We start from the raw sequence: 27,939 nt of genomic DNA, 5'->3' as shown, positions 1-27,939 counted from the left end.
AAAAACCACAAAAAACTATGGATGCTGGCCATGAAAGCCTTCAACTTCACATTGACTCTGGTGGATTTCTTAGTCCTCCAGATTTGCACTGTGGGACACACAGTGGCTGATGAGAAAACCTGTGCCTCCTTTTCAACAGAAGTATGTGGAGATATTTGGGAGGGGAGCGTAAACAACAGGGGAGGTGCTCTTGTTTCTTCCCAATAGGGATTACTGCACACAAACTGAAAACGGCTAGTGAATTGCAACCAACTTCATTATGTCAAGTGAGAGATGAGTTTTGATCCTCAGACAATTAAGTGTTCATTACTTACATGTTCTCTAATCTCAAGCACTTTTGAATATTTATATGCAGCTGTTAGGAGGGTCTGCTGGATAATCTGAGTGCAGTGTCATCAGTACTCAGTGGACCCTGAATATTTTCTTTGATACTGAATCTATGAGCTGAGGTTAGATCTGGACTCTCTTAGGGCTAGGATGAAGGAGAAGTGCAGATTCACTCAGACAAGACAAAAATGATATTCATACTCCGACATCAAGAAAATGCTACTTGTTACAGACACAACAGTACACAGTTGCATTCTGATACCTTGAGGTGCACTATAGAAGTGTTTGCAAGTACATCATTTCCCACAGAAGGTACATATTCTTGAAAGCGAGAAATAGGAAAAAGCCAGGAAAAAGATACCCGAATTATAGTGTATATACAGTACAGTGAATGAAACAGCCACTTATGGTTTACTAAAATCAGCCAACTATGATTTATGAAGACCATAAATTTCCTTTTAAAGGAACATTATTTCTACTTTGCATGCCCCCTTAAAGTGAAAGTCTGGAGACAAACATTGAAATTAATCACTGAAAGTAAGGCGATCTAAGTTACCCATTGTAAACTTACTCTACTGATTTCAGAGGAAAATCATAGGGATCTAACAGTGCTATGCTTGTCTGTATGTTTGAAAGTAATTCCAACTGCGTTTAAAAGGATTTATACCCAGTTAAGTGAGAATTGGTGCCAGAAGCTACAATACTGTGTATAGTTATTTATTTATAAACTATCTCTATCCTCCTACTGTAATGTATATATTTCTCTGCCCACAGTACTGTACATATTTCTCAATATTAAATCTTTTAGAGCCTAGTATAATTAAAAACAGCAAATCCCACTGAACTCATTTAGACTCAGTGACAAATAAACTTCACATATGATCAAACTGCAAATGGCACTACTAGCATCATTTTCAAAGATACCTGTGTTGTACATGAATTCTGCATGCATTTTAAGATTTGTGTAAACTACATTTTTAAAGGTAAATAAAGTGAGCATAAAGTAAGCTATTTGATCCGTTTTATGCCTTTGTAGTCATATGCATATCTTTTCTATGTCTGCTGAAATAAAAATGGTGGCCCTAGTCCTACATAACTTCATTTAGGAATAAGCCCCACTGAATTTAGTGGAACTGATTAGTGAGTAAGCATACAGAGGACTGCAGATTAGATTACAGGAAACATTTACACAATGAAAGCTGTATAAGCTGAAATGATTTGTACACAGTGACAGCTATCTAGAACAGGAAGAATTTCATAATAAATCTTAAGAGAGCTAGACACTCTGATCTAGAGGTTTAAGCATATAGCTGGCCACATACCAAGCTCATTAAGTACAGTTGAGAGGATTTTAATTTATAGTCTTATATAACTAATATATCCATCCTCTGTGATTAATCTGTATTCTTTAAAAGCAAACCAACCAACCAACACAGAGTAATTTCCTTGTTAATATTCAGGGATCTGTCTGCTTTAAACATGAGAAACCTCTGAAATTCTTAAAGTGTTACTATTTTAAAAAAAAGTTTACATGGCATTGCCTGAGCAAAATCATAATAAAGAGAAGCTTTATCTGACTGAGTTTTCCTCTCCCTTCTTAGTTCTTTAAAAAAAACAACACACCCCCAGGTTTACCACTCAACCTGAATGAAATCTTCCCTATTGCTTTTCTCCATCAATTCCCCTCCCTAGTTTCTGTCTCTACCGAAGCTGCTCCTTGAAACTACACAGCCAGCCTGGAGATTGGAGTTGGCAGGAAAGTCTATCCACAGCAGCTCTATTTTTGCACCTCCCATAGATTTCACCTGCAAAGGCTCTGCCGCTCTCATCCTGTGTCCTAGGCGTTTCATTCGGCCAGCACACTGATTCCCTTCTTCAGCTGAGAAGGCCGGCAAAGAATTCCTTCCTTAGTAGACCAGCTGCGGCTGCTATTGCTGCTCCCTGGACCAGCCAGAAGGAGCTGCTGGGGCAGCAGTGTGGAAAGAATGCTTCAGCATAGCTAAAAACAAAACACTTCAGTATGGCATCCTGAAAGCACTCAAGCACTAACTAGTGGCAAGCTGTCAAAACTAGCCTGAAAGAGTTTACCCCTCAATGCTTCTTTCTAAGTCAGCAGAGGAGAAGCTTAGTTCTGTGCTGTGCTACCACTTAAATAAGTGATTGCTTGAGATGTGTGTGTGTGCATGAGAGTGAGAGAGAGTGCAAGAGAGAATTCATTCATTCATTTTATCCCTGTTAACTCACGCATGCAAAGAATAAAAGTTAACAGAATGTGCATAACTTTTAGCAAACTTTAAAAAGGCAAGGTAAACAAAATACAGAAAGGTGGAAAGGACAAAGGAAGCTGCCGGTCTCCTGACAACTTTGCAATAAAAAAAATAATAACAAAGGAGACAAGATGCTCCAATTATACTCCACCAACCAACCCTTTTTGCTACCACTCACAGTATTATATTCATGAGTCCCCTGATTACGCACATTCTATTCCACATTATATAAGCCTAGAAGAATGTGCAAAAGAAGCCATTACCAACAATCAATTCTTTGTACAAAATATGCACGCAACCATACACACACATACACAGAGCATTTCCTACCGTTCTAATTGCAGTTGGGATTCCTGATTCATCTACTGGGCCAATCCCTGCATAATGTGGTGCTTTAATGACCGTGACTTTCTTCTCTTCCTCCGAAGTTCTACAGATTGGTATTGTGCTGGTGCTGCTGCTGCCGCCAACAGAATGAGCATGCTGTGAGTATGTCTCTGTGGATTCTACAAAGATAATGTTAACACAACACTGTATAACAATTTAATTACCATGCTCAAGCCTGCGTAGTGGGCTATGCACTTTCAAAGTCTCACTGCAACCTATGTGGCAAAATGACACACGCTTATGAAATACTAGACATTTGGACATTAGCTGGTTTGGGGAGGGGAGTGTATGTTCACTCCAAGACCACAGCTCAATAGGAGAGCACATGCTTTGCACGCAGAAGGTCCCAGACATCTCCAGTTAAAAGGATCACATAGCAGGTGATGAGAAGGACTCTGCCTGAGACCCCTGCAGAGGTGCTGCCAACTAGTCACGGTAGGCAAGTGTCTGAGCTGGTGTTGGCAGTTTCCCGGGCTCCTATTTGCACCAAGGCAGAGAGGAGAGATGAATTTAATGTGCTAATTTCTGTGCTGAGCTATGAATACAGCCAAATTTTATTTTATTATTCAGTCTCACATAAAATGGTAGGGATGTGGAGAGAGTCGAATGAGGGAGAATGCAGAGCTGTTTTAAAACATTTATTCCAAACAATGATGTAAAGTAGCAAGGAACAGGATGATGTTAAAACTGAGACAGATCGAGTACATTGTTTCAATGTACAATTACACTGTAATTTAAAAAATGATGCTGCAACAAGCAGAAACGGATTATGGGAAAGAGAAAAGGGAAGATGAAAACTTGTTTTGAAATCATGTTGTAACCTACCTTTCTTTCTAGTTTTGGGCAAAATGCTTATTATTATTATTATTATTATTATTATTTAGTAGTAGTATTAATAGTAACAGAGAAATAAGAAAAGAAACGCCTTTGAGTTACTGCTTGAACAAAAGAGATGAGGCAGATTTCAGATGAGGGGCAATTTGAATGGTAGAAAGCAGCAAGGAAGAAGGGTAATTTTGACAATACCTTGAGGTGAAGACATATTTGAGGAGTGTGCTGAAATTATCCTTTATTGTAATTACTGGAAGTTAGCAAACTTATATTGAATCAGACCACTGGTCCACCTCTCCAGGGTTTCAGGCTGTAGTTCTTCCTAGCCTGGGATTAAATCTGGGATCTTCTGTATGCCAAGTGCATGCTGTATCACTAAGCTACATACCATTAATGCAGTGAACTGAACACAGTGAAAAACTATTACACTGCATTCTTAGACAAAAATCCCTATCCACTAAGTGGGCCCACTTTACCTCCACCCCAGAGTAGCTGTATGGATAAAATTAAATATAGGACAAAGTGCAACACTAACACATAAACCTTGGTCCTTGGAAAAAGTGAGAAAAGCAATTAAACAGCTAAGTATGTGCTGGATCCAGACAAAGCTATGTTTAGAAATGGCCCACGGAAATCCACAGAACAAATTAATTGTGATCAATGATGTGTGGCCCTCCAGATGTTACTGAATCTCAGAATATCAACTCTCAGAATTCCTCACCATTGATTATGGCAGACCAGCAATATTTGGAGGGTCACCCAGTTTCCACCCCAGTCCAAAATAACCTCAATCCCATTGCTGTCAGAAGGTTGTTGTACAGGGTGTTGTAAGGGGCAAGAGAGAAGGTTTGTACTTGTTAGCACTTATGATGAAAACTCGAATTAAAGAAATTGCTTAAATAAATGCAGAACTTTATATTAATCTATTCAGTACATCCCACTGAAACTGCAACTTGGTGTTTTTAAATCCCATTGATTTCTATGGAGCCATGATGTACCTAATGATTCCAAAAAGATATAGTGATATTCAGCAGACTTTCTGATGCAGATTTCATGTAGCTAGTACTGACCAGTGAAGCTATTAAAGTGTTGCTTCGAAATTGCAGGTAATATATTTTACATATATTTCATGTGCCAGATTAAGTTCCCATTGAATCCCATTTTGGGAGAAAGGTGGGATATAAATTCAATAAATAAATAAATAAATAAATAACACAAAACAAGAGCTTTCCAAGCTTAAAACAGCATAACTTCTAAAGACAAACATGTGAAGAAGCCCAGGCTATTTAGATTTCATAGAAATATCCCAAACAGAAACAAGACTTTAGAAGCATAACTTTAGAAGCATAACTTCTAAAGACAAACATGCGAAGAAGCCTAGGCTATTTAGATTTCATAGAAATATCCAAAACAGTATCAAGAGTGCTAATATCTGGCACTGGCTCCTCCCTTCTTTGTTTAAATTTTCAAGTCTATAAATAACATACAGTAGTATGAAACATATATGGTAAGGTGGGTTACTGTGTACAAAATAGCTGGATATCTGGGCCTCTTTCCAAATATGCACAATACTAAATTTAGGAAGGGAAATGTGGACTGTGAGCTTATAGTCCAAGAATGGCAGAAATCATCTGCCTGCCATCAGTGGAATTTTCAGGGGCTAGCCAGATGTGATGTTAGCTGTGCAAAAGCAATTAATATACTGGTTTATAAAAACAGTAAATAGCAGCTGCAGGGGGGAAGAACAGCAATGGGGCTATACAGAGTGGAGAAGGGTAGTTTAATCTTTCTCTCCACTATAGCGTGTCCAAAGGAGGGCAACTAAAGTGGTGAAGGATCTGGAAACCATGTCCTATGAGGAACGACTTAGGGAGCTGGGGATGTTTAGTCTGGAGAAGAGAAGGTTAAGAGGTGATATGATAGCCCTGTTTAAATATTTGAAGGGATGTCATATTGAGGAGGGAGCAAGCTTGTTTTCTGCTGCTCCAGAGAACAGGACCCAGAACAATGGATGCAAGCTACAGGAAAAGAGATTCCACCTCAACATTAGGAGGAACTTTCTGACAATAAGAGCTGTTCAACAGATGAACACATTCCCTTTGAGAGTGGTGGAGTCTCCTTTGGAGGTCTTTCAACAGAGGCTGGATAGCCATCTGTCGGGGATGCTTTGATTGTGATTTCCTGCATGGCAGCGGATTGGACTGTCTGGATGGCCTTTGTGGTTTCTTCCAATTCTATGATTCTATAGGCTTGCTAAATAGAGTAAGAACATAACAAGAGTCCAATATTTTCCGCCCACACAGTTGGTCAACCAGTTGCCTATGATGCAGGAACAAATGCAACAGCACTCACCCACTCATTTTCCCTAGTAGCCAATATAGGGAAACATACTGCCTTTGGTCTGCTATTTCCATAGAGAGTGAATGCCTTGTTTTTGTGCTAAGGTTTCTCCCTTCGTTGTAATACTAAGATTCTCTCACTTGTCTGCATCATATGACATGATGTTTTATATAGCAATTCTTTGAACCATACTCTCCAAACACTTTTTTTTAAAAAATCAACTTCATTTAAAAACCATTTTTAACAGAATTAATAAACCTATAATATGATTCTAGCTCAAAGCTTTTGCTAAAAGCTGAAAACAGCAATTTCACTTCACATTCAGGTCCTCAGTCACAAAATATCTCACCATTGTTGAGATTTCTCTCTCACACACAGAGTTTCTATGGACAATGACTTCTTTATTAGGGCTTCATGTTATCTCATGGCTCACCTGCAATCCAACCCCATTCTCAGTGGCCCAGTTACCATCCTTGACACCAAAATGATCAAGCCAGCATCATTTTGGAGGGCAAAATGGTATCTGCCACAGAAAAATAAAAGTACAAGTTTCCCTCTACGTGGTATCCCCAAATGACAATGCTTCCAGGTCATTTAGGAGTTAAAAAGATAGTGTATAGAAATTTCTTTCTGTTGCCATTCCAACTCAATTGGTTGCAAAATAAAGTTTTAAAAAGTAAGGCAGAAGTTGGCAAAATGTGCCTGATTCCCCCCCCCCCCAAATTTTCCCAATACAGACATACCGCAGTTAACAAAGCTTCTGAGAAAGATGCTTCTTTTTACAAAGTCTTTTTGTGTATGCCCAGCCCTCCTTTCTTCCTTGTCCTCTGTCTAGCTAAAATAATTTTTAGCAGCATTAGCATTGGGATGATACTGAAGGAAGGCTAGAGAAACACAAACATTCAGTTCTGAGTTGTAAAAGTACTTCTGTAGCTAACAGTACAATAAAACGTGAGCAGGGAAAGAGAAGGATTCTATGCTTGCTGATCCAATTATAACCATGTGTGCCTGCTTACAACAGGCAAAGAGAACATCAGATGCCTTTAGATTTTCTTACCTGAGCATGCATCAACACCAAAACAGAGGAGAGCAGATAAGCCTCAAAAGTTTCCCCCAGTATGTTTAAAAAAAGTACAGAGCTATATGTTTAGCCAGCAAAACAGAAATGATTAGAAAAGTAGAAGCTGGAAAGGTGGTGGTGGGGGAATAATCCTTGGATGTCTTGGAAGTATTTTGGAAGAAGCTTTGACATGGTCTCTAGAATATTCCAAATGTTTTTGTTTACCCATGAAGTGATTACCCAATTTACGTTTGGTTACAATTGGATTAGCGAGAATAGAAACCTGCTCTTTCCCTGCTCAAGCTTCATTGCACAGTTAGATACAGATCTGTTTTTGCAATTCAGCTGAAAGTTCATGTTTCTCTAGCCTTCCATCATTGTTCCAGTGCTGATGCTGCTAAAAAACCCATTTTAATTAGACAAAGGACAAGGTTGAAATGAGTACTGGGCAAGCATAAAACAACTTTTTGTTGTTTCATTTCAAGATTCATTATTATTATTATTATTATTATTATTATTATATTAAGATGTGTACATCTTTAGTTCTGAATAAAAAAAGTCTGCTGAAACACTAACCATTTGCTCTTCTTTATTTTGTGGTGTAAAACACTTTATCTATTCTTCCCATGTTACCTCTGCCTTTAATATCTAATTTTCTGTTAAAGAAGCAATGCCCAGGAACACACCTACTTTGTTAACTGATGCATATCTCTATCCCCCCACCCCAGATTTTTGGTGTGATGCAACCTGTAACAGGCACTGAGTATCTTGTCCATCCCTGCTGCCAGGGGTGCTCTTTGGAGAACATAGTCCACCAGAAATTGGAGAAACTTAAGTTTAGCATATCCTAGACCAATGTACACCTATTTAAATACAACCTTAATAAATTTACACCATAAATGGGACTCACCCATTGTTCTGCTCTGTTGTAGGTGAACTGTGCTTGAACTTAGTGAGACTGGTGGGGAGTACACTGAAGAGGGGGAGAAAGGCCTTTGAAAGTGGCTCATTGGGCTTGTTGCTGCACTAGAGTTCCCATTCACTGTTATCTGAGTCTGAGAGAGAAGAACAGATGCAAAAAGTCACATCCCATTACACTACCCAGAGAACAGTATGAATCCAACCAGCCAAATACAAAGGGTGAAGAAAGAACTGGGATCCTCCAAACAGTAGCCTGTTGTCACGTATTTAGTTATGACTCAACCCCTCTCCTGCAACTCTCCCATAAAATATAGCAAGATGGAATCATGGGAAGCTGCCAAAAAACCACAGTTAAAGGGACATCTGCATTCACACAGTACAAAACAAAGATGGTGGTAGAATTCTTCTTTGTCCTCTAGTTATGCTTTAATATCATATCCTGTTCACATGAAGATAAAGATAATAACAACAGGAAGATTTTAAAAAATGTACATGCCCTTCAGTGCTGTGATAAGTCTGGTGACAAAGTACATATGATTGCCAAGTGTAACCACAGTCTGCTATAAAACTTCAATGATGGTTATAGGTTTCTGTGGATACACATTTAAAACCAATTATGTGTGTTGTACCACTATCTCTCTTTTACTTTTGAAAAATTATGCCAGTGCTCCCATTTTATGCATGCTTTGTTTTATTATGGCCACACAGCTGCAGCTTGGCAATGGCTGAATTTGCTATCCAAACAAATCACAAGTGCTAGGGTTGGCTCTACCACTAGGCAGAGTGATGTGGCTGCTTCGAGTGGCAGATGCAGATGTATAGTTACAGTGACTAGTATTGGAGCGGCATAATACTGGAGCTAAGTATTCTCATTGTTAAGCTATTTGCCCTGAGTACCCACAGACTAAATCTAGTGCCTCCAAGTATATTGGCAAATGCTCTCCCACCAAAAAGAAAAGAAGTCCCAAGATTGCTAGTCCATGAAAGTAGGAGGAAGAACATTTTTGCCCTTGGCTGCATCTACACTGTAGAAATAATTCAGTTTGATATCACTTTAAGTGCTGTAGGATCATGCTATGAAATCCTGGGATTTGTAGTTTTACTACATCTTTAGCTTTCTCTGCTAGAGTGATGGTGCCTTGCCAAACTACAAATCTCAGGATTCTTTAGGATGGTGCCATGGCAGTTAAAGTAGTATCAAACTGCATTATTTCTACAGTGTAAATGCTACCTTAAAAGTGGTAAAATGACTGTAACTGGCTGCAGGAAGCACTGAAATACTTCTCATACAACTCTACTCAGGAATAAGACCTAATGATAAGAGGCTCCTCCCAAATATGTATGCACAGGATTGTAGCTTTACTAACAAATAAGGAGAAATAAAGAAGCTTTATTTAGCATATTCTACCAATATGCTTTTTCCTCCATACATTTAGATGCACTGATGAATCCCAACCTGTACATTCAAGAATGCAAGTCAGTATATATGGCAAGTAGGAGGCCAGCCAAACTTCAAAGTAAATTCAGGGCTACAAAGTTTGGGTGGCCTCCTACTAAGTTAAAAAAAAAATCCCAGTAAATTTGTTTAGAATTGCATCCTGTATTTCTTAGGTTAACCAAAAAACTACTGGGATTAAAAATCAAACTACTGTATGATCTTAAATTAGCTTTCTTTTAAAATTAAAATCTTATAATTTTGTAATGCGACCTGTTAGATATTGAATGTATTCCAACCTGTTTTAACTATGCATCCAGAACCTGTAAAATGTACTCCGTGCCTCATTTGAGATGAGGATGAAATTATCCCCATAATCAAATTACTGGCTATTGTACTTTTCCTTATTTCACATATTAGTTCATGGATTTTTGTCTTATCCATTAAAGACATACATACTTATTCTCAAGGACTTCCCTGAAAAAAACCCTCAAAAAGAAACAATACATGTTGTGGGAAATGAATGTAAATATTATGCATGCTTTTATTCCTGTAAGACAGAAGTGCTTAAGGGGGGAAATATTAGTTGAAGAAAAGGGCTGAATCAGAAGCACCTTCATGCAGTCAGTGATCACTGCTAATGGAAAAATAAAATTGCATTAAATGATGAACTCTAAATACATTAAGATCCATTGCTGAGGCACACTTTTCATCATGGTGGTCTCTTACTCATCATCCAGAAGTTTGCCCCCTGCCATAACCTTATCCCTGAGGAAATCATGGAAAACTTACCTTTTGGACTACATTTCCCAGAATCTCCAAAGCTTGATGGATTCTAGGAGTTGGAGGCCAAGGAGGAATGTTTCCAGCTCCAAGTAGCTCTCCTTTTATCCTAGAATCTCTTTCTTTCTAACACAGTAAGGCTGGAAAATAATTAATTAATTTGAGGCAATGCCCCAGACTCTGCTCTGACACTGAGATTTGGCCCTGGGCTATAATAAGCAACAATAAATAAGAAATGGGTGGATAGTGCCTTTCTCAGACTGGGTCAGCACAGACCAGAATACTCTTGGTGCAGCACTGAGCATTCTGGTCCTGGAGTGGCCCTGACATCCCCCCGTTACAACGGTGGGTGGCTATTTGTACATGCATCCCACTGTGCCACCTGGCATGGTTGTGGCCGTGGTGAGTCACTTGCTCTGAGCTCAGAACCCTTGTTTTGAACTCAGAGTGAGCAATGCCTTGTAAAGAGTTGCCAGCATCGCAACACAGGGCTCCAGATCTTCCAAGAAGGTCTAGAGCAAACTGTGAGTTATTTTAATACCTTTTAAAGAGGGAGGGGTATATGGCAGATTCAGTACTGAACTGGCTAGACATTATCCAGACTGTTCCCACCAGAACAGGAGACTCGGCTGAGTCATCTGGACTTGTCATTGTATGAATGGGAGGAGGACATTTTATTTGGCCCAGGAAGACAGGGCCTGTCAGAGATATGAGAAATTTTTGGGTGTCACAGTACTGCAAGAGGAATAGTTATGTACGGTATGTCTTGTGTTTCTGTTCCACCATGACACCACAAAGCCAAACACCAAACACAACATTTTAAGTCTTCCCATTTAAAGACATATAGGGGCTGTGCACACTGGCCATAAAGGCCGATCTGGGGGTGGAGTCGGGGCGTGGCATACACATGACAGCATGACAGTGCTCCTCTGGTGCTGCGTCCGCATGACGCAGTACCAAAGGAGCGACTTAAAGCTGCGGCAGTGTGGCTATTGCACCCTTCCCAGGGCACTTTTTGCGGTTCTTTTGCTCCCTGGAAAGGCCAGATTGGGGGGCGCGGCATGCAGTTGTTGCGGCCCCAACCCTTAGGGGCAGTCTGCACAGCCCCAAACAGACTAAGGAGGATGTGGGCATTTCTTAGGCTTGAAAGATCTAAGTGTTGTACCTGGGAGGTAAGGTGAAGAGGTGGGAAGCACAAATCACTTGAACTTCCTGTTCACTTCACCATATCTAAACTCATACCTCTATATTGATGGATTGGGGGCAAGTCTTCACAGTAGAAAGTAAACATTAAAAACAGGCAATGTGAAAATATTTATTTGCATCAAAAGACTTATGCTTCACCTTTAATCGTGAATAGTATTTGGACATGTAATAACAAAATTAAGGTGCAAATGAAAGAATATTTGAGCCCAACAGATTTAAAAAGCTGAAAAGTAAATAACTTTAAGCTAAAGTAAACAGAAAAACAACACTGGGGGACATTTTTCACAACTAGGTATGTAAAGTATATTCTCAGTTTTTCCAACCCGTGACAAGGAGTATCTTGACAAGTCCAGACTCATTAAATTAGGTATCAACCTCTGCAAAAAAACTTTCAACAACAGAAAGTTCAGTGTTTTCTCATCACCATCAGCAATAGGAAAAAAATGTTGCGGCTAACTGAAAAACACAGTTATGTTGTGCTTTTTTTTATTTGCAAAGCCATTTTTGTGTGAACTGTATTTTGCCCACAAACACTATTTTGTGCATGCTCCCACTATAGTATGTAAGAAACAAAATCCCCACAACTGTGCAAACACTGTCATAGCACTGCCCATCTGGGAATGAAATAAGCAAAAAATCAACACCCCTATTCTTAACTGATCAGAACAGGAAACTACCATCATATCTTCCACAGGATGGATCATTGATCCAGAGTACTAAAATGATCTTCCAGCACATTTATTTCCTATAACTTCCACGTATAACATTTATAAACATTCCATACTAAGAAATACCATCAATTACTAGCAAGCTCATTAAGTAGATGGGGTGTCAGACAAGGATTAGTTCTTTTCTACTTTGGCAGCCTGGTTGAACAAAAGGGAGGAAAAAGGAAATATAATTACATGGGAGCCGGCAGCAGTGGAGGTTAAGGTGGTGCCATGTGACACAGCAGACATCTGGCTCAAGGTTGGGGAAGGTGTTTCAGAACCATCAGTAGTATCATAGTTACAGCTCTGTAGGTCATCTAGAATGGCCGTGGAAGACTCGCTCACCGGGCGAGAAGAGTACTCACTCATGGCTGAGTCTGTCATAACAGAGGCCGTTTCAGTCCGGTGATGGATAGTACTGTCAGGAACTAGGAAAGGGTACGTGTATGAGAATTGTGAAAGGGCCAGGGTTCTATAAAAGCGTGAAGGCCAAAAACTGTCACGTGTCGGCAAAATATATGTTACATGGCCGCCACCACTGTCAGGTGAGAGATAGGGTCTGTTAATCGACACCCTGGAAGAAGGAGGTGAAGGAGGCAGTGGCGAAGTTTCGGCTGAAGTTTGTCTGTGTGACTGTGAAGCATTTACCTCCATCACATGGTCAGTGACTTTCTGGTTTCCAAGCTGAGTTTTGAGAAACAAACAAACAAACAAACAAAAATAAGAAAACATATTACTAAATCGATTTTTTAAAAAGTCTTTTCCTTACTCTTTTGTGTGAAAGAGTACATGAGAAGGGGAAAGACACATCATGTGTGTGCTTTTAAAAGCAGTCACAGAAAGCACACACAAGTAGATTAGAAGTAAACTCATTACAAAAGAAAACACAGTCAGCAAATCATGTATTAAGAGAAGCAATGCCAGAAACTATAGTGTACTGGAATGAAAATTTATGTCAGTTTCTAAGGTTCATGATTCAATAAGCTGCCTTTATCTAACGAATATTAGAGATTCACCCCCCCCATCACATAATGACATCTAAATTTACTTCAAATCTCAAAGGACTCCTATATTCTCAAAAGACTTTAACAGAAATAAACAGTGTGTGTCAATAAGAGTGCCACGGGAGTAGGCAAATTAGGTATCATTCTTTCACAGTCAGTGGCAAAAGGAATCATGACAGTAACCCTCTTTATGTATTTGTGATATTGGAGGATGGCTTTATGAAATTAATGAGGCTTTGCCACTGCCCTCTCCTTAATGTTATAGCCATCTTTGCTCTACTTTACCAAAAATCCACAAGTTGCTCTGTACATGGATATCTGAAAGGAAGAAGTTTATGCATACCCACAGGCTTCTTCTCATCAAATGTCCACACTCTGTGCATGGACATAAGTGATATGTATGTTTTCAACAGCAGGAGTAATAGTGCTTTCTCTTGATCATATAGGACCTGTTCCACACAAGACATGTATGAATGGGACTACAGTTGTGATTTGTCTGGATGGACTAAATGTAACCGAGTAAGTAGTAAACAAACAATGCATTTAATTTGTAGGTATCTGACCCAAATCTAGATCTAGTCCCAATTTCAAGGCTGTAATTGTAAAAGCATGTAATTAGGCATACTCACCAGTGAACTTAGTAGGGTTTACACATTAGAAGAGTTAGGAAACTTGACCATTAGTAAGGGATAGTGAGCTCTTTCCCTTTCAAAGGCAAAGACAGTACTGGTTTTTAAAAATGATGGTAATTACAGGTAGGGGAGAGGGGCATATTCAATCCCCATTTTTTATTCTGATGATACAGATCTGTGTTGTTGCTGTTGTTGTTGCTAACTGTCATCCAGTTGATTTCAACTTGTGGTGACCTTACAACTGAGGGAACCTCCAAGTCACCCTATTATCAAGACCTGTTCAGGTCTTGCAGAATCAGAGTTGCGCCTTCCTCACCACAATCTATCCTCTTTTCTTACTGCCTTCTTCCTTACCAAGCATTATTGTCCTTTCTAGTGAATCATGTCTTCTCATGATATGGCCAAAGTATGACAGTCTCAGTTTAGTCATCTTGGCTTCTAGGCAGAGTTTAGGCTTGTTTTGCTCTAGGACCCATTTATTTGTCTTTTAGCAGTTCACAGTATCCACAGAACTCTTTGCTAGCACTACATCTCAAATGAGTTCCTTTTCTTCCCATCAGCTTTCTTCACCGATCAGCTCTCACAACCATTATGATGGGAAATACAATGGCATGGACAATCCTAACTTTAATATCCAATGGTATATCTTTACACATTAAGTTCTTGTCTAGTTCCTTCATAGCTGCCCTTCCAAGTCCAAGTCTTCTTCTGATTTCTTGACTGCAGTTTCCATTCTGATGACTGAGCCAAGGTATGGAAAATCTTGAACTATTTCAATGTCTTCATTGTATACTTTAAAGTTATGTAAATCATCTGTGGTCATTATTTTTGTCTTCTTAGTGTTCAGTTGTAAACATGCCTTTCCACTTTCTTTCTTGACTTTCTTCAGTAATTGTTCCAAGCCTGCTATTTTCTGTTAGTAGTATGGTGCCATCTGCATATCTTAAATTGTTGATGTTCCTTCCTCCAAGTCTAATCCTGCTTTATGTATGATACAAGTTCAGCATACAGTAACAGTAGCCTCTTGTTCTGAGTATAGGTTACACATCAGGACAAGCAGATGTACTTTAAGAGTGAGCCATAGTTTTTCATAATCTATAATCAAAAGCTTTGCTATAATTGGTAACACACAAGCTGATTTTCTTCCAAAATTCTTTGGTGCATTTCATTATCCAACACACGTTTCTAATATGATCCCTAATGCCTCTGCTTTTCCTGAACCCTGCTTGGCCATCTGATATTTCTCAGTCCATATATGTCAAAAGTCCTTATTGTAGAATTTTGAGCATCACCTTGTTTGGGCTTCAGTAAACCACAAACTTTAGAATTCTATAGCATATTGCCATGGCAGTTTAGGTGGAATAAAGCACTATAACAGTTACTTATACACTGTAGACAAGGACCTGATTGTCTAAACTACATGTTACAGTCACAGAACCAAAAGTATTTTTCCATGACAGGAGGAAGAGGAAGAGGAAGATGGGAAAGATATAAATAAAGAAACAGTGGCTAAGCAAAGGATTGTTATCAACATAATAGAACTAAATAACACATGTGGGATAAGCAAACAAATTGAAACATATACATGAATGTCTTCTTCCTCAATATATATATGATAGAACAGATTTTGTTGGAGTGGTTTGTACAGTAATTCCTGTTGTTTGCCAACAACAAACAATCTTTTAGGCATTACTAATGCACTATGAGCCGTGAATTGGCAAGCAATTGCTCTTGATTTGTATATTAGTTGTTCCACCTCCCAGGCTGAGGAACTGCTGAATTGTTTCAAGAATTACAAGATGATGATTACACCACTTTACAAAATTTGAAATGCAATGTACATGGTGATCTTATTTTGGAATTTGTCTGTTTACAATCAACATTGATCCAGTATTAACGTATGGTTGTTATCTAATAGACACTTACAGTAAAGTACAGTGAAAAAACACCAGTCACCTAAAAATGTTTTAAATCCAGCAGATTTTCCTGAGCTACTGAAAGACTCTTTTAATCTACTATCTGAAAATATCTTTTAAAGCTCTTGCAGCAGACTTGACAAACAACACAAATTGTGTTGATTTAACGGATGTGATTCTAAATCTTATGTCAGAATGATCAGTCCTTTTCCAAGGGAGTACAAAACAAGGGTGTGTACATGAGTGAAAGAAATCACAGTGTCATATTTGTGATCAGTGATTCTGTAAGGCATATTGATTGGGAAAAAAAAAAGAAATACACAGCTCTGCCTTATTTTGAACAATGCAGATATAAATATATTTTTAAATCCTCTATCATGTGTTGACAGAATGCACACACAAAATCCTCACTTATTTTCAAAAAGCAAAAGGCTGGCTCTTAGATGAATCATTAAAAGAAGGTTTTTTATTTATGACTGACTGAAGGCAAAATAATATTATCCAAGTATTGTGCTTTTTCTGGAAAGTGAAATATGTGAAGTGTGATTGCTTTATCCCCAGGAAATGAAACCACTTTGTGAAATGGTCAGTTGGTAAAAATACAAGATAGACAATATGACGTGATTTAGATCTGACTTTAATATTTTAAAGCTTAAAAGACAGATAGTACATTTAGCTGTGTAACTGAAGATGCAGAGAAAGGAACACAGAAAATGCCATTCTGAATCTTTCCAGAACATACTTGAAATCAAGTCCTTTAAGAGGTTAATAAAAATATTTATACTAAATTATTATCGATACAGCCAGATCAAAATATAATGGCTAAGTCAGATTAATAAAATTCATAGTGGTCTTAACAATACACATGATCCAAAGCCATGTCTATGAAGGAAATTTCACTCTTCAAGCTTAAAAACTTCCTAGGGCAAGTGCAGACAAGCTCTGTCCATGTGATAAGTCTAAAGAGAATAAGTAAATGTGTGAGTAGGAGCATCAGTCCATGTACTGTGCCTTCATTAGTTCAAAACATACTACAGAAATAATCCAGTCTGAGACTGCTTTAACTGCCCTGGCTCAGTGCTAAGAAATCCTGGGAATTGTGGTTTGTTATGGCACCAGGGCTCTCTGACAGAGAAGGCTCAATGTCTCACAAAATTACAGTTCCCAGAATTCCCTAGCATTGAGCCAGGGCAGTTAAAGCAGTTTCAAACTGGATTATTTCTGCAGTGTGTTTTGCACCATTGTTATACATCCCTGTATCTCTCTAGTCCTAGTCTTGCTATGCTGAGCAGTAAGATCTGAACAGGATTATATTTGCTGTCATCTGAATGTGAATAAAGTTCCCCTGCTAGGGACCCTGTTAAAAGATTATGCCCCATCCCTCATATTTACCATTCCTTTTTAGGCTTAGTGTCTGAATGGGGCTGTATTTTCTGTGCTCACAGAAGACAGAAAACCATGTACATATAGTGTGTGAGCCATGGAACCTGAGAGTACCTCTATGAAAAGTATGGAATTCTGAACTTAATTCTTCAACAAAATTAAAAGCATATTGGACACATAAATTGTGACTTCTCAATATTAAAAGGTCTATCATCTATGGAAAGGATTTCAACCACAGTATCTTAGATGAAAGTAAGTTTTATTTTGAACAAGAAATGCTATTATCATGGACGAACCAGCAATTGTCCAAAAGATATGCATTTTTTAAAAAAGGTAATTGTACTGCCATTGTTTTGTCTAATCTTTTACAGTAAAAAGGAAAAGGGCATATACTGTAGGGGCAAATGCTCAACATACATACTGCCCTATTTGTGCTTACTCAGAAATTAAGTAAAAAAGGATTTACATTTTGGTAAGCAGGTACAGAACACAAACAAAATTGCAAGCCATTGTTTTGGTTTACTGCTTTTTCATGAACTTCAAGCATTTTTTCTAATGTACTGCTATGGGAAAGTCACCTGAAAGTTCTTTAGTCAAAGTCTAGAATGTGCTGGAACTTGTCTGTAATACAGAGCCATACCTACCTGCTACCTAGCAATAGAAACATTTTGATTCTTGCACAGTAAAGTATCTCGTTCAGAACAGTTGTACTTGAGTGCAGGTGGAAATACTGTAAATTTTAAAATAGTATTTTAAAACTATTTCTGATGGGGAATAGCATTTTTCTTCTTCTTACTTTTGCCATCAGTCTGCAAATCACCTGAAAATGTATCGGGTACTGTGGTAGTATAATTTTTGAATCACTGTTCTAAAAACTCACAGATTACAGCAGGTTATAACCAAATCTAGGAACTAGCTTCTATGGATGGTTAAAACATATTATTATTTACTCAACAGTGCTGTCATTTTCTATGATGCTGTGAATCAGATTTTATAATGTGACACATATTCATGAAGAATTAGCATGGTGTAACAATGCAAAATCAAGGCCACTTTCATGTGATTTTTTTTCTGTGTCAAAAAACAAACATTATAAAACCATTTACTTATGAAACAGAATCAAAGGTTTGAGGAGGCTTTGGACTGTCTGTGCAGTGCTCTTATTCCATATACTGAGGTATATTTTAGGCTTAATGCTGAGTAAGGTCAGGGTTTCTTTGCTCATAAAAGACAACCAGGCTATGGGTTACCTGTGTAGGGTCTTTATTCCAGATCTCTGCATTGAGAGATGTTTATTGGATCACTGATGGTTGTACTGGCAATTCACATAAAATACTGATGTATGATAGCAGCTGTGGGCAACAGTTTCAAATTTTTAACATAAATTTCATAAAGGGGCACTAGATATATCATGACACCACATTGCTGGCCTTGCTTCAAAAGAATGAAACAAAATTAAGAATCTAAGACAAAAAAGTGAACTGATTCTTATTAATTAACACAGAGGACAAGAAAGCACACAAAATTCAAGTTTTAACACAAATGCACTCACACAAGTGGGTAAAAATACCTATTATTAAGAGCCATGTTCAACTTTTTAAAAATTTGGTTTATTCAAAAGCAGGCATAAAATCTTTTCCCACCTTTCAGTATTCAAATTATGAGGTTAATCTGGGAGTTTGAATTCTTGCATTCATTTTGGTTGCTGAGTTGTGTCTGCAAAGAGCAGCACCAACAGCTGGATGAAAAGGAGGTTTTGTTTTTGTGTGTTTTTTGTTTAAAAGTCCCTTTTGATGCTCTGTCATTTTTTACGCTATCCCTTAAATTATCTTCTGGGCAAATAAGACAACCATAGTTCAATAAATGCTGATAAACATTTAATCCCAATTATTGTTAAGATTGCTGTCTTGCATTGCATTGTACAGAAGCCTAATTCTTTATGTGCTACATGTTCCTGTTCTGCTACATGTCAACGATCAAATGATGATCTCCTTCATTTCACTCAGTGAAGATGAATTTAAGTAATGTGCTTAACTACTTGATTTCCTCTAAATGCTAAATATAGTTAGTCAAACAGTATAATTGGTAACAGGAGGAAACTTATAGAAGCTAGAAGTGACTTGGAATACTCCAATAGGTCATCAGGGTTAGTCTCACCATAAGGTAGAGTGAGGTGATTACATTGGGAGATCGCATGGGATATTGTAGCAGGGTGCTGGAGGAAAGATCTCTGAGCCATGAAGCTCATCTTGGGCATCCTACGCTAGCCTACAACCTTCACATCAATGAAGAATGTTTTCCAATTGCCACTGATGAACAAAGAATCAACTGTCAGTCCAGGTATGGAACTGGAAGGAACACCATTTTGCTCTTTGCTTCAAGAAGCAAAATGCCTTTGGCCGGTCCTGTTGGGCATCAACCTGCAGATACATTCTGCAGCTATCTGTTACATCCTCAAGAGACTCCAGGTTTGTAGACAAACTGCTATTAGGAACTGACAGCATTGGCACATGTTTCTCCATGAAAGAGAAGGAATACATGTGGTAATGGCATGATCTGTAAGGATTCATAAAGCAGCTGTCAGCATTTAAGGCTTTTGATGAAGGGTTTCACATGAGGGACAATGCTATGTCTAAAGATCAGCACTCCTAACTTTGCTTCTTTGCATTCTAATGCCAATGCAAATCTGCTTAACTCCTATTTTCAATACATTTCAATACTGACAACTCTGATGAATACTTCTAATGACTTTTTAATGACTGGAAGTGAATGGTCATTGCCCCTCACACGGAAGAAAGAGAAATCTAGTTTCTCAATTGTAGAACACAATCCAAGCATCTTGCTCCAAATGAATGACAGACAATCTTTTAAAAAAGGTTTTCTCAACTGCACAAATGCATGCAAATGCACTGCATCCCCACACATTCAGACACATGGTTCCCCTCAACATGTTAAACACACATCATATTCTTGTAGACAGATGCTCATATACCATGACATCCAAACTATCATATGCATATCCAACAGCAATCATCATGCTGTTCACACACATCTCAGTGCAAGAATAATTGCACATTCAAATAACTGAACAAGGTCCCTTTTTCTTAAAAGCACATGGTCTCTCACCTTTGTCTGTATGTTCACCTAAAACCATGAAAATATTTGTTTTTAGGATGCCATTTATAAGTCCTCCCCACTGTAATAATTCCCACTGCCAATAACTTTGGTCCAAACTTGTACGTTAAAATACCATTAAAATACCACATACATTTTGTGTCATACATATAAAACCTAAGACTTATTCATGGTCAAGGTACTGGTGAATAACGTTGGGAAACTCATTTGATTCTACTGACAGAGCATGAAATGTGTCATGAATTTCTCTTATGCTCACATATCACACCAAAATGAATTAGAGTTATATAGAGTACAATTCTATACACATCTACTGAAAAGTAAATCCCACTGAGTTCTGTGGGCTTTACTCTAAGGTCATTGAGTACAGGATTACAGCCTTGGCTAGTCTGATTGTGTTGGGGTTTTTTTTGGTCATAAATGGTAAAGTTGCCCTTCTTCCACGATGATGCATGGCAGGGATGGACAACTATGGAAGGCTAGTGAGCTACATTAGCTCCCTGCAAAAAATAATTTGTAAAAAAATGCCCCCAAATGCCTCTAGGGAATATGGGGGCATTTATACCATGTTTTTGGTTTCAAAAAAGACTTCTCCTAGGCCTGGTCCAGCAAAATGTAGAAAGGCACCTCACATTCCCTAGAGGACATTTTGGGGCAAAAATGTTTTTGAACATTTTTGTAAAAATTGGTTTCAACTCTTGAGAAATGCCCTCCACACCTCCTAGACTTTATGTGGTGTCATTACAGAGCAAAATATAACATGGCTATAGGGGCCACATGTGGCTCGTGGGCCACATGTGTTAAATCAGGACAAATTTAATTTTAAAAAAGCTTTGTGCACATTTTCTTCTCTTCTTGCTAAATGGTTGGAAAACCTCACCTAATGTTCTCACCAAAAATATACCGTTCATATCACTCAGGGTATATCCACACTGCAGAAATAAGACAGTTTGACATCACTTTAATTGCCATAATGCTGTCCTACAGAGCCCTGGGATTTGTAGTTTGCTGAGCTATCTGACAGACCAGGCTGAATACCTCACAAAACTACAAATCCCTGGATTCTGCAGGATGGAGCCATGACAGTTAAAGTGTTGCCAAACTGCTTTATTTCTGAGGTGTGAAACAGCTGAAAGACATGGAGAAAGCAACAAGGGAAGCATATACATCTTGTATGAAATGAGCTTACAAGTTCACAGCTTCCAGTAATGTACTCTAGTGGTGGAAGGTTTGCAGTAAAGTCCTTTATAAATCCAACCACTATCAAGACCAAATGTGGTAATCTCTACTTGCCGCACATTCCCATTTCCAACTAGTGTAAGGTCTTTCAAAATCTTTTATGCCACTGCTTGTGGAGATCTTCTAATTGTCCTCTGGCCATTATGTGAGAAGCTTTCCCCCTTTAATTCCAACACAGGAGACCACCCGAGAGACACAGAATCAATTATTTAGGCTGCTGCCACATGTGACATTTGCCTTTCTGACCTTTTTACCTACGTTCACCTGTAGTCACCAGAGTCACCAAATTGAACAAGATCTGCCACCACAGACACCTTGTGTCTGACTTAACACCACCCTACTGATACTACTGAAGCATCTCAAGAGGTGCATGTATATATGGCAAAATATTTATTAAACCAAAAATGAGCAGGTTATGATTACATTGTGTGTTGAAGCATATGGTGACAAGCTTGAACCGCTTAGTTGTTAATGCTATGCATCTACCTTATATAATCTATATCAATCACATATCACACCATTTGCCTTCCTGACTCAACTAAGCTGACTAAAAGCCTGACTGAAACCTAACTCAACCCACTGCTGATTTTCTATACCACCCTCTAGACTATCCTCCAACTACAGTTGGCCCATCTGTTAGGGCTTGGTTCCATTTTTGGTTCCAGGATTCCCCTTGGATACCAAAACCTGTGGATGCTCAAGTCCCATTAAATACAATGGGGTTGGCTGTGGTGGTAGTGGTTGTTGTTGTTGTTGTTATTATTATTATTATTCCTGGATTTGGTTCTAGGAACCAAATTTAATAACATATTTCCAAACAACAACAACAACAACAACAAAACCAGAACATTACAGAAGACAACTATGGTTCTCCCAATGCTTTTGGACTTCACCTCCCACAACCTCTCACTATTGGGTTATGCTTGCTAGGGATGATGGAAGTTATAGGCCCACCCCTTGCTCCAAAGGCCATCTACACTATATATGATGAGTCTTGCTGAAAACCTTTCCATAGAATACAACAGAGGCAGATATGTAAGGTTGCTGCCACACTGCCGAATTAATGCATTTTGCCATCGCTTTAACAGTCACAGCTCCATCCCATGAAATCATGGGATCTGTAATTTATGTGGCACCAGAGCTCTCTGACAGAGAAGGATAATTATCTCACAAAACGACAAATCCCAGGATTTCATAGCATTGAGTCAAGGCAATTACAGTGGTGTCAAACTAGAAGATAATGTTTCCTTTATCTCTGCAATGCAGATGCAGCCTAAATGAACAGCCACAGGTATTTTTTCTCTTTGACCTTAATTAAATACAGGGTTAGGAAAGTTTAAGCGCACTGATGGTATAAGAATACCTAGCTGAATTTAGGTCCTTATTTCCAGAAAAACATCGCTTCATTAAATGTCCAAAAGAAATGTTTCTTCTAAAAACCTGGCAACATTTGGAGATGACTAAAAGAAACTCTTTACTGAAATATAGTCCCAGGGATTTAAAAGAAAAATATGCCCACTTGCTTTTTTAGTCAATTTTGGGGGCTACAAGATGCAGATTTTGACTCACTGCAGTTCCTCCAAGCAACAACTGAGCAATGTAAATGCCCAGCTTGGATTGTTATCCAAATAAATAACCTCTAGCTCATTTAAAATCTCTCTTCAGACTGGGACTTAAGCTTGGGCTGCCTCTATCTTCCTAAGCATCTTCACTTTCTTTAAAAGATAGATCCCAAGCCATGTTACACAAACTACCCTGGAACTGGCTTATGCTCAAAAACAGTCTGTCATGTTGAGTCAGGGCTACTATTCTAGAAGTGACATTTTAAAATTACCTCATCCCACAGCTCCCTCAGGCATAGCACAGGGCTTGGACTACAATTTCCAGAATTTCCAAACTCGCATCATCACTGGCAATTCTGGGTGGCTAGAAGAATCTGGGAGTTATGGTACACAAAAATAACTTTTTCATCAGTTATGGTGTGTGTGTGTGTGTGAGGAGGGCTGTGGCCTTTATAGTCTGAGTCTGTGAATTTGGGGCAAAAGACCCCAAATTCTCCTGAGTGATAAAAGCAACCACAGTACTGGCAAGAATATTTTATCGTAGCAAGAAATAGTGGCAAGAATATTTTGTTTTCCTACAGCATCTTTTGCAAAACAGTTTACTGTCATTCCTACTTTATTAATCATTGTAACAATCACATTGAGACAATTACATTGCTTGGGTCACTAACAATAATTGCTGAGTTCTCCACATCAGCTAAATCTACAAGATCATCTTCTGCATTATTAGGACAGGGGAAAAGGAACAAGGCTATTATTAATCCTCCTCCTTCAATATGTCACTCATCTGAAGATTTTATCTTTCTGAACTGGACTCTTTATTAAATGTGAATCACACCATGCTTCAGCTTGCATGTTATAAAATACTTTTATGCCACAATATACTATAAAGGGGATAAAATAACAGTACTCAAGAGAACATAGCAGAAAGCTGGATTTGTTGAATGATTCTGTTTCTAGGCAGGCATATTATCTTGCCAGGCTGCCATGTTCTCACTGATGTACAGGGTTTGGAAAAGTTCTTTTTTCTGAACTATAACTCCCAGACTCTTTTAGGCAGCACAGCCAGCATCAACCACGGTGGCTGGGAGATTCTGGGAAGTGTAATTTTAAAAGTAAACTTCCTAAGCACTAGAATAGCTTCCAATGAAGTGCAAACACATCAAGTGAAGCTGCAATCAACTCCTAGCAATTCAAAATCTATTATGAATCAGAAATCCATTTTCTTACCTTTACAAATTCTATGGAGACTTGAATATCATTTTGGATATTATAGAAAAATGTGGAAAACAAGTGTGCAGCTTACATGCTCCCATCCTCTGCCTCTGATGTCACAACAGGTGAAATCTAGTATCTTCCCTGTGCCAGTGGAGGCATAGTGCATAGATTTCAACAGTACATGTCAAAATGAAACTGCAGTGTCTAGACTACAAATGGGCCCATACCGACTTCTATGCATAGTGTGAATTTTCCTAGAGTAGCAACTTCTTGTACATAAATAAATGCCACACTGGGATGTCTTCTAACTTAAGGAGGCAGCTTTTTCAGAGTATGTGGGGCCAGAAAGGGGGGGGGGAGTTGAAAATTTCCCACGCATATACTGGTGCAAGTAGGACTTTACCTGTGGGCCAAATTCTAGCCTCCTAACTAAGTCCAACCAGGGGACAGCAGGTGATGGGCTGAGAAACAAGTCCACTATCAGTATGTGAGCTATCAAGGGCATGAAGGAGCCACCAGGGTGGATGCGTTTGCTGTAGCATAATTTCTTTTCATTTTATAGTTGAGGTACAGCCAGTCAGGCACGTACAAGGTTTCAAATGTGCTCTTTCTCTTTCTCATCAACGCTTTTCAATCTATTATCCTTTTCTACCAAAAAGGTATCTATGCACTTTAGCAAAAGGGGAGCAAAAGCAAAATCCATTTCATTTCTGTAAGTGTAACAGACCCACGATTTAAGAGAGGATTACTGAGGGGCAGTTACTTCTTTGGTTTTCAGGGTAGCCTCCTTTGTAGCTTCTCCAGGTGTTACAGGAGCTATCCAGGTGCTGAAACTTTGTTGGTACCAGGGTTCCTTATGTTGGAAATAGGAATACCTATACAGTGGTTTTCTGTATTGTGAACTAGGATAATTCTACTGTGCACAGAACACCATGGTATATCCTCAATATAGGCAAAAAAGAGTCATTACTATAGAATGGCTGAACTGTACTATTATCCCTGCTTGGCATCTTAGGAGATAAGAAAGCATAAGTTTATCAATTTCTTTTAAGAGAACATGAACTTATCAATTTCCTATAAGAAACTGGGAAAGGAAGAATCTTGCTACAGTCTCCTTTCTTGATGCTCTTAGGAGAGATAGAGATTGCTTCTGTACTACAGGGATTTACTTGTCCAATTGTTAGGACATTCAACATATTTTTTCTCTATTCCTCTGCCTTCAACCACATTTTGGACCTCTTATATTAGGAGGTGCACACACACACACACACACACACACACACCTGCAGCTTGATGGCTTTTAGGAATCTCCTTCATATTTTGTTGAGTCCATCTGCAGCAATGCTGAAGGCAGGCCTTTTCTTGAGTAAAATACCTGTTGCATCCAGAAAACACTACTAAATCCCCCTTTGTGCCAATTACTCTACTTTACTTCTGCTACTCTCAATGTGCTTGAGTGTGGTACCCCTGATCAAGATCCAGATCCTTATAGTGAGTTTTAAAATACAAATGCTAAAGAGTATTTTTTTTTAAAGTCAAGATGGGCAAACAGTTCCCACCCCAACATATCAGTTATAGAGAAGCAGCTGTAAAGCACGGAATGAAAACAGGAGAAAAGAAGGGTTAATTGTGTGATTCCAGCTAAAGTAATTAATATGGCCATCTAAAGGCAGGTCCCCATAACACTGACCAGTCCAGTGTCTACAATCACCAAGAGGCACCGATCCATAGATACACAGAAGACAAATGCACGGCACTTTGGAATCTGGATGCTGCACCTAGAACATGCATCATGTGATATTCAGTGGAGTTTCCTGCCTACAACGATACAACTTTACCCATTTCTAGATTCCCATTCTAGCATTCTAATCAGTTTTAACATGCAAAGAACAGCATGAGTGGGTACTGCAGCCCCACCTTTCTCTAATGTCACTCTGCTTGCATGGTGATCTACAGCAGAGACACTCTCCTATGCATGGATGTTCTCACATGATTATGAATCTGGGAAATTAGGGTTCAGAATCATCTAGAGACCCTCCATGTACTGTGGAAGTCCTCCACTTCAGACTGTCATGTTCTACTGGAAGAGAACAATATCAGAGGGAAGCCTACAGTATTTCCATTTTCTCATGTATCTATTTAAACTACTTAGACTGCCTCAGTAGGTTTTAGGGCGCAAACAAAAAAAGATGCTCTCTTATAAAGTATCCAAATTGCACATGCCTTTTCTCTACTCTCCCCATACTTATATGTAGGCCAGAAACATATTTTAAAATGGTTAAAAAAATAAATAAATAGGGCTACATTGTTTTTCAATATGGTGACAGGTAGTTTTACCCAGGAACTGGAGTCACTAGTCAAAGGCAAGTAAGTATACTAAAGAGAAAAAGGTTAGGTGACACAGGAAAGATCTAAAATAAAAAAGGAGAAAAACATAATATACCACATTGCACTCTGTAGACTGTGCAGAAGGAACTGTAGACATTGGTTGCATATTGTTTGGAGGCGTCTTTGAAGGGTCTGGAGAAAGCCTAGGTGGATGTTGTTGGCTTTCAGGCGCTGCTTTATTATCAGGGATGGGAGCTATCTGAATAGAGAGAGAGGCTTTGTGTATCTCAGGCACAGGGTTAAAGGCAGGTGAGGCTGGCCTCTGAGGAGCTACTCCTGATTCAACTGGCATAGGCTGTTGCTGTGTATGAGAAGGAATACTAGAAGATGCATTGCGTGGCCGAGTTAATTTCAGGGTAGAGACTTTACGCTTTGGAAATTTTTTGTGGCCTTGACGAACAGCCGTTTGAATGCCAGCTATTGTTTTCATGCTAGAAACCAAGGTCAGAGGCTTAGTAGTTTTGTGTGTGTAAGACACACTGGTATTGGATTTTTTAGAGTAAACTGTCCTCCGGAGGAACTCCTTGTTAGTACAGTGGTCACCATCAGGAGGAGCTTTCTTAGTCTGCTTGGTTGTTATAGACCAGGAGTTATTTTCACTTTTCTTGTGATTAATGATTCCAGTTCTACCCAAACTGTCTTTCCTAGGAGGTAATGGGGGTGCCTTAGTTGCCAAAAGCATCCACACCAAAAAATGATATTACAGGAGAAAGAGAGAAAGCAAAAAGTTAGAAGGAAAATAAACTTGAGTTATGACATGTCATTTACATAGTGGTACTGATATAAAAAAACAAACAAACCACCAGCCAAAGTAATCAACACTCCAAACTGTAACATTTTATTCTGACATTTGAAAAATCAGCATGCATATGCTGACAGTGCAATGCTACGATACTCACAAGCAAGTGCTCTTGCATTCAATGGGACTTCTCACAGATAACAGTGCACAGCAGGGGTGCAAATCCTTTCAGCCCTGGGACTGAGGGGAGGGCACATGGGAACATGCACAGACACTAGGGTGGGGTGAAGAGGCATTTACTTGGCCCAACCCCAAAAATCCTGTTGCTTCACACTGGTAGTGGGTGGATAGAAAGCTTTAGGCTCTGTCCACTAGTGACTGTGACTGTCACTTCCATAAGCAATGCAAAATCAGCAAACCAATTGATGTTCATATGTGTGACTGAATCAGCCTTGT

General features: G+C 38.9%; 1 protein-coding gene across 8 annotated transcripts in view; it reads right to left on the bottom strand.

The window, feature by feature from the left end:
* The window catches only part of SORBS2 (sorbin and SH3 domain containing 2), a 240,778-nt gene that overhangs the window by 87,170 nt on the left and 125,669 nt on the right, over window positions 1-27,939 (bottom strand). For 7 of the 8 annotated variants that reach the window (XM_089525354.1, XM_089525348.1, XM_089525349.1 and 4 more), the window contains exons 7-8: window positions 8,123-8,267; window positions 2,925-3,100 (exon numbers count right to left, since the gene is read on the bottom strand). In XM_089525354.1, coding sequence (XP_089381480.1) covers window positions 2,925-3,100; window positions 8,123-8,267 — 321 coding nt within the window. Of the gene's footprint in view, window positions 1-2,924; window positions 3,101-8,122; window positions 8,268-12,462; window positions 12,952-26,799; window positions 27,409-27,939 lie in introns of all 8 variants that reach the window. The other variant, XM_089525346.1, reaches the window with a different exon arrangement.

The sequence above is a fragment of the Sceloporus occidentalis genome, unplaced genomic scaffold, assembly GCF_023333645.1.
Source record: "Sceloporus occidentalis isolate IW3139 unplaced genomic scaffold, rSceOcc1.0.p SCAF_5, whole genome shotgun sequence".
In the NCBI taxonomy this organism is placed as follows: domain Eukaryota; kingdom Metazoa; phylum Chordata; class Lepidosauria; order Squamata; family Phrynosomatidae; genus Sceloporus; species Sceloporus occidentalis.
The sequence above is the reverse complement of the archived record's forward strand: the minus strand, read 5'-3'. Positions and strand labels throughout refer to the sequence as shown.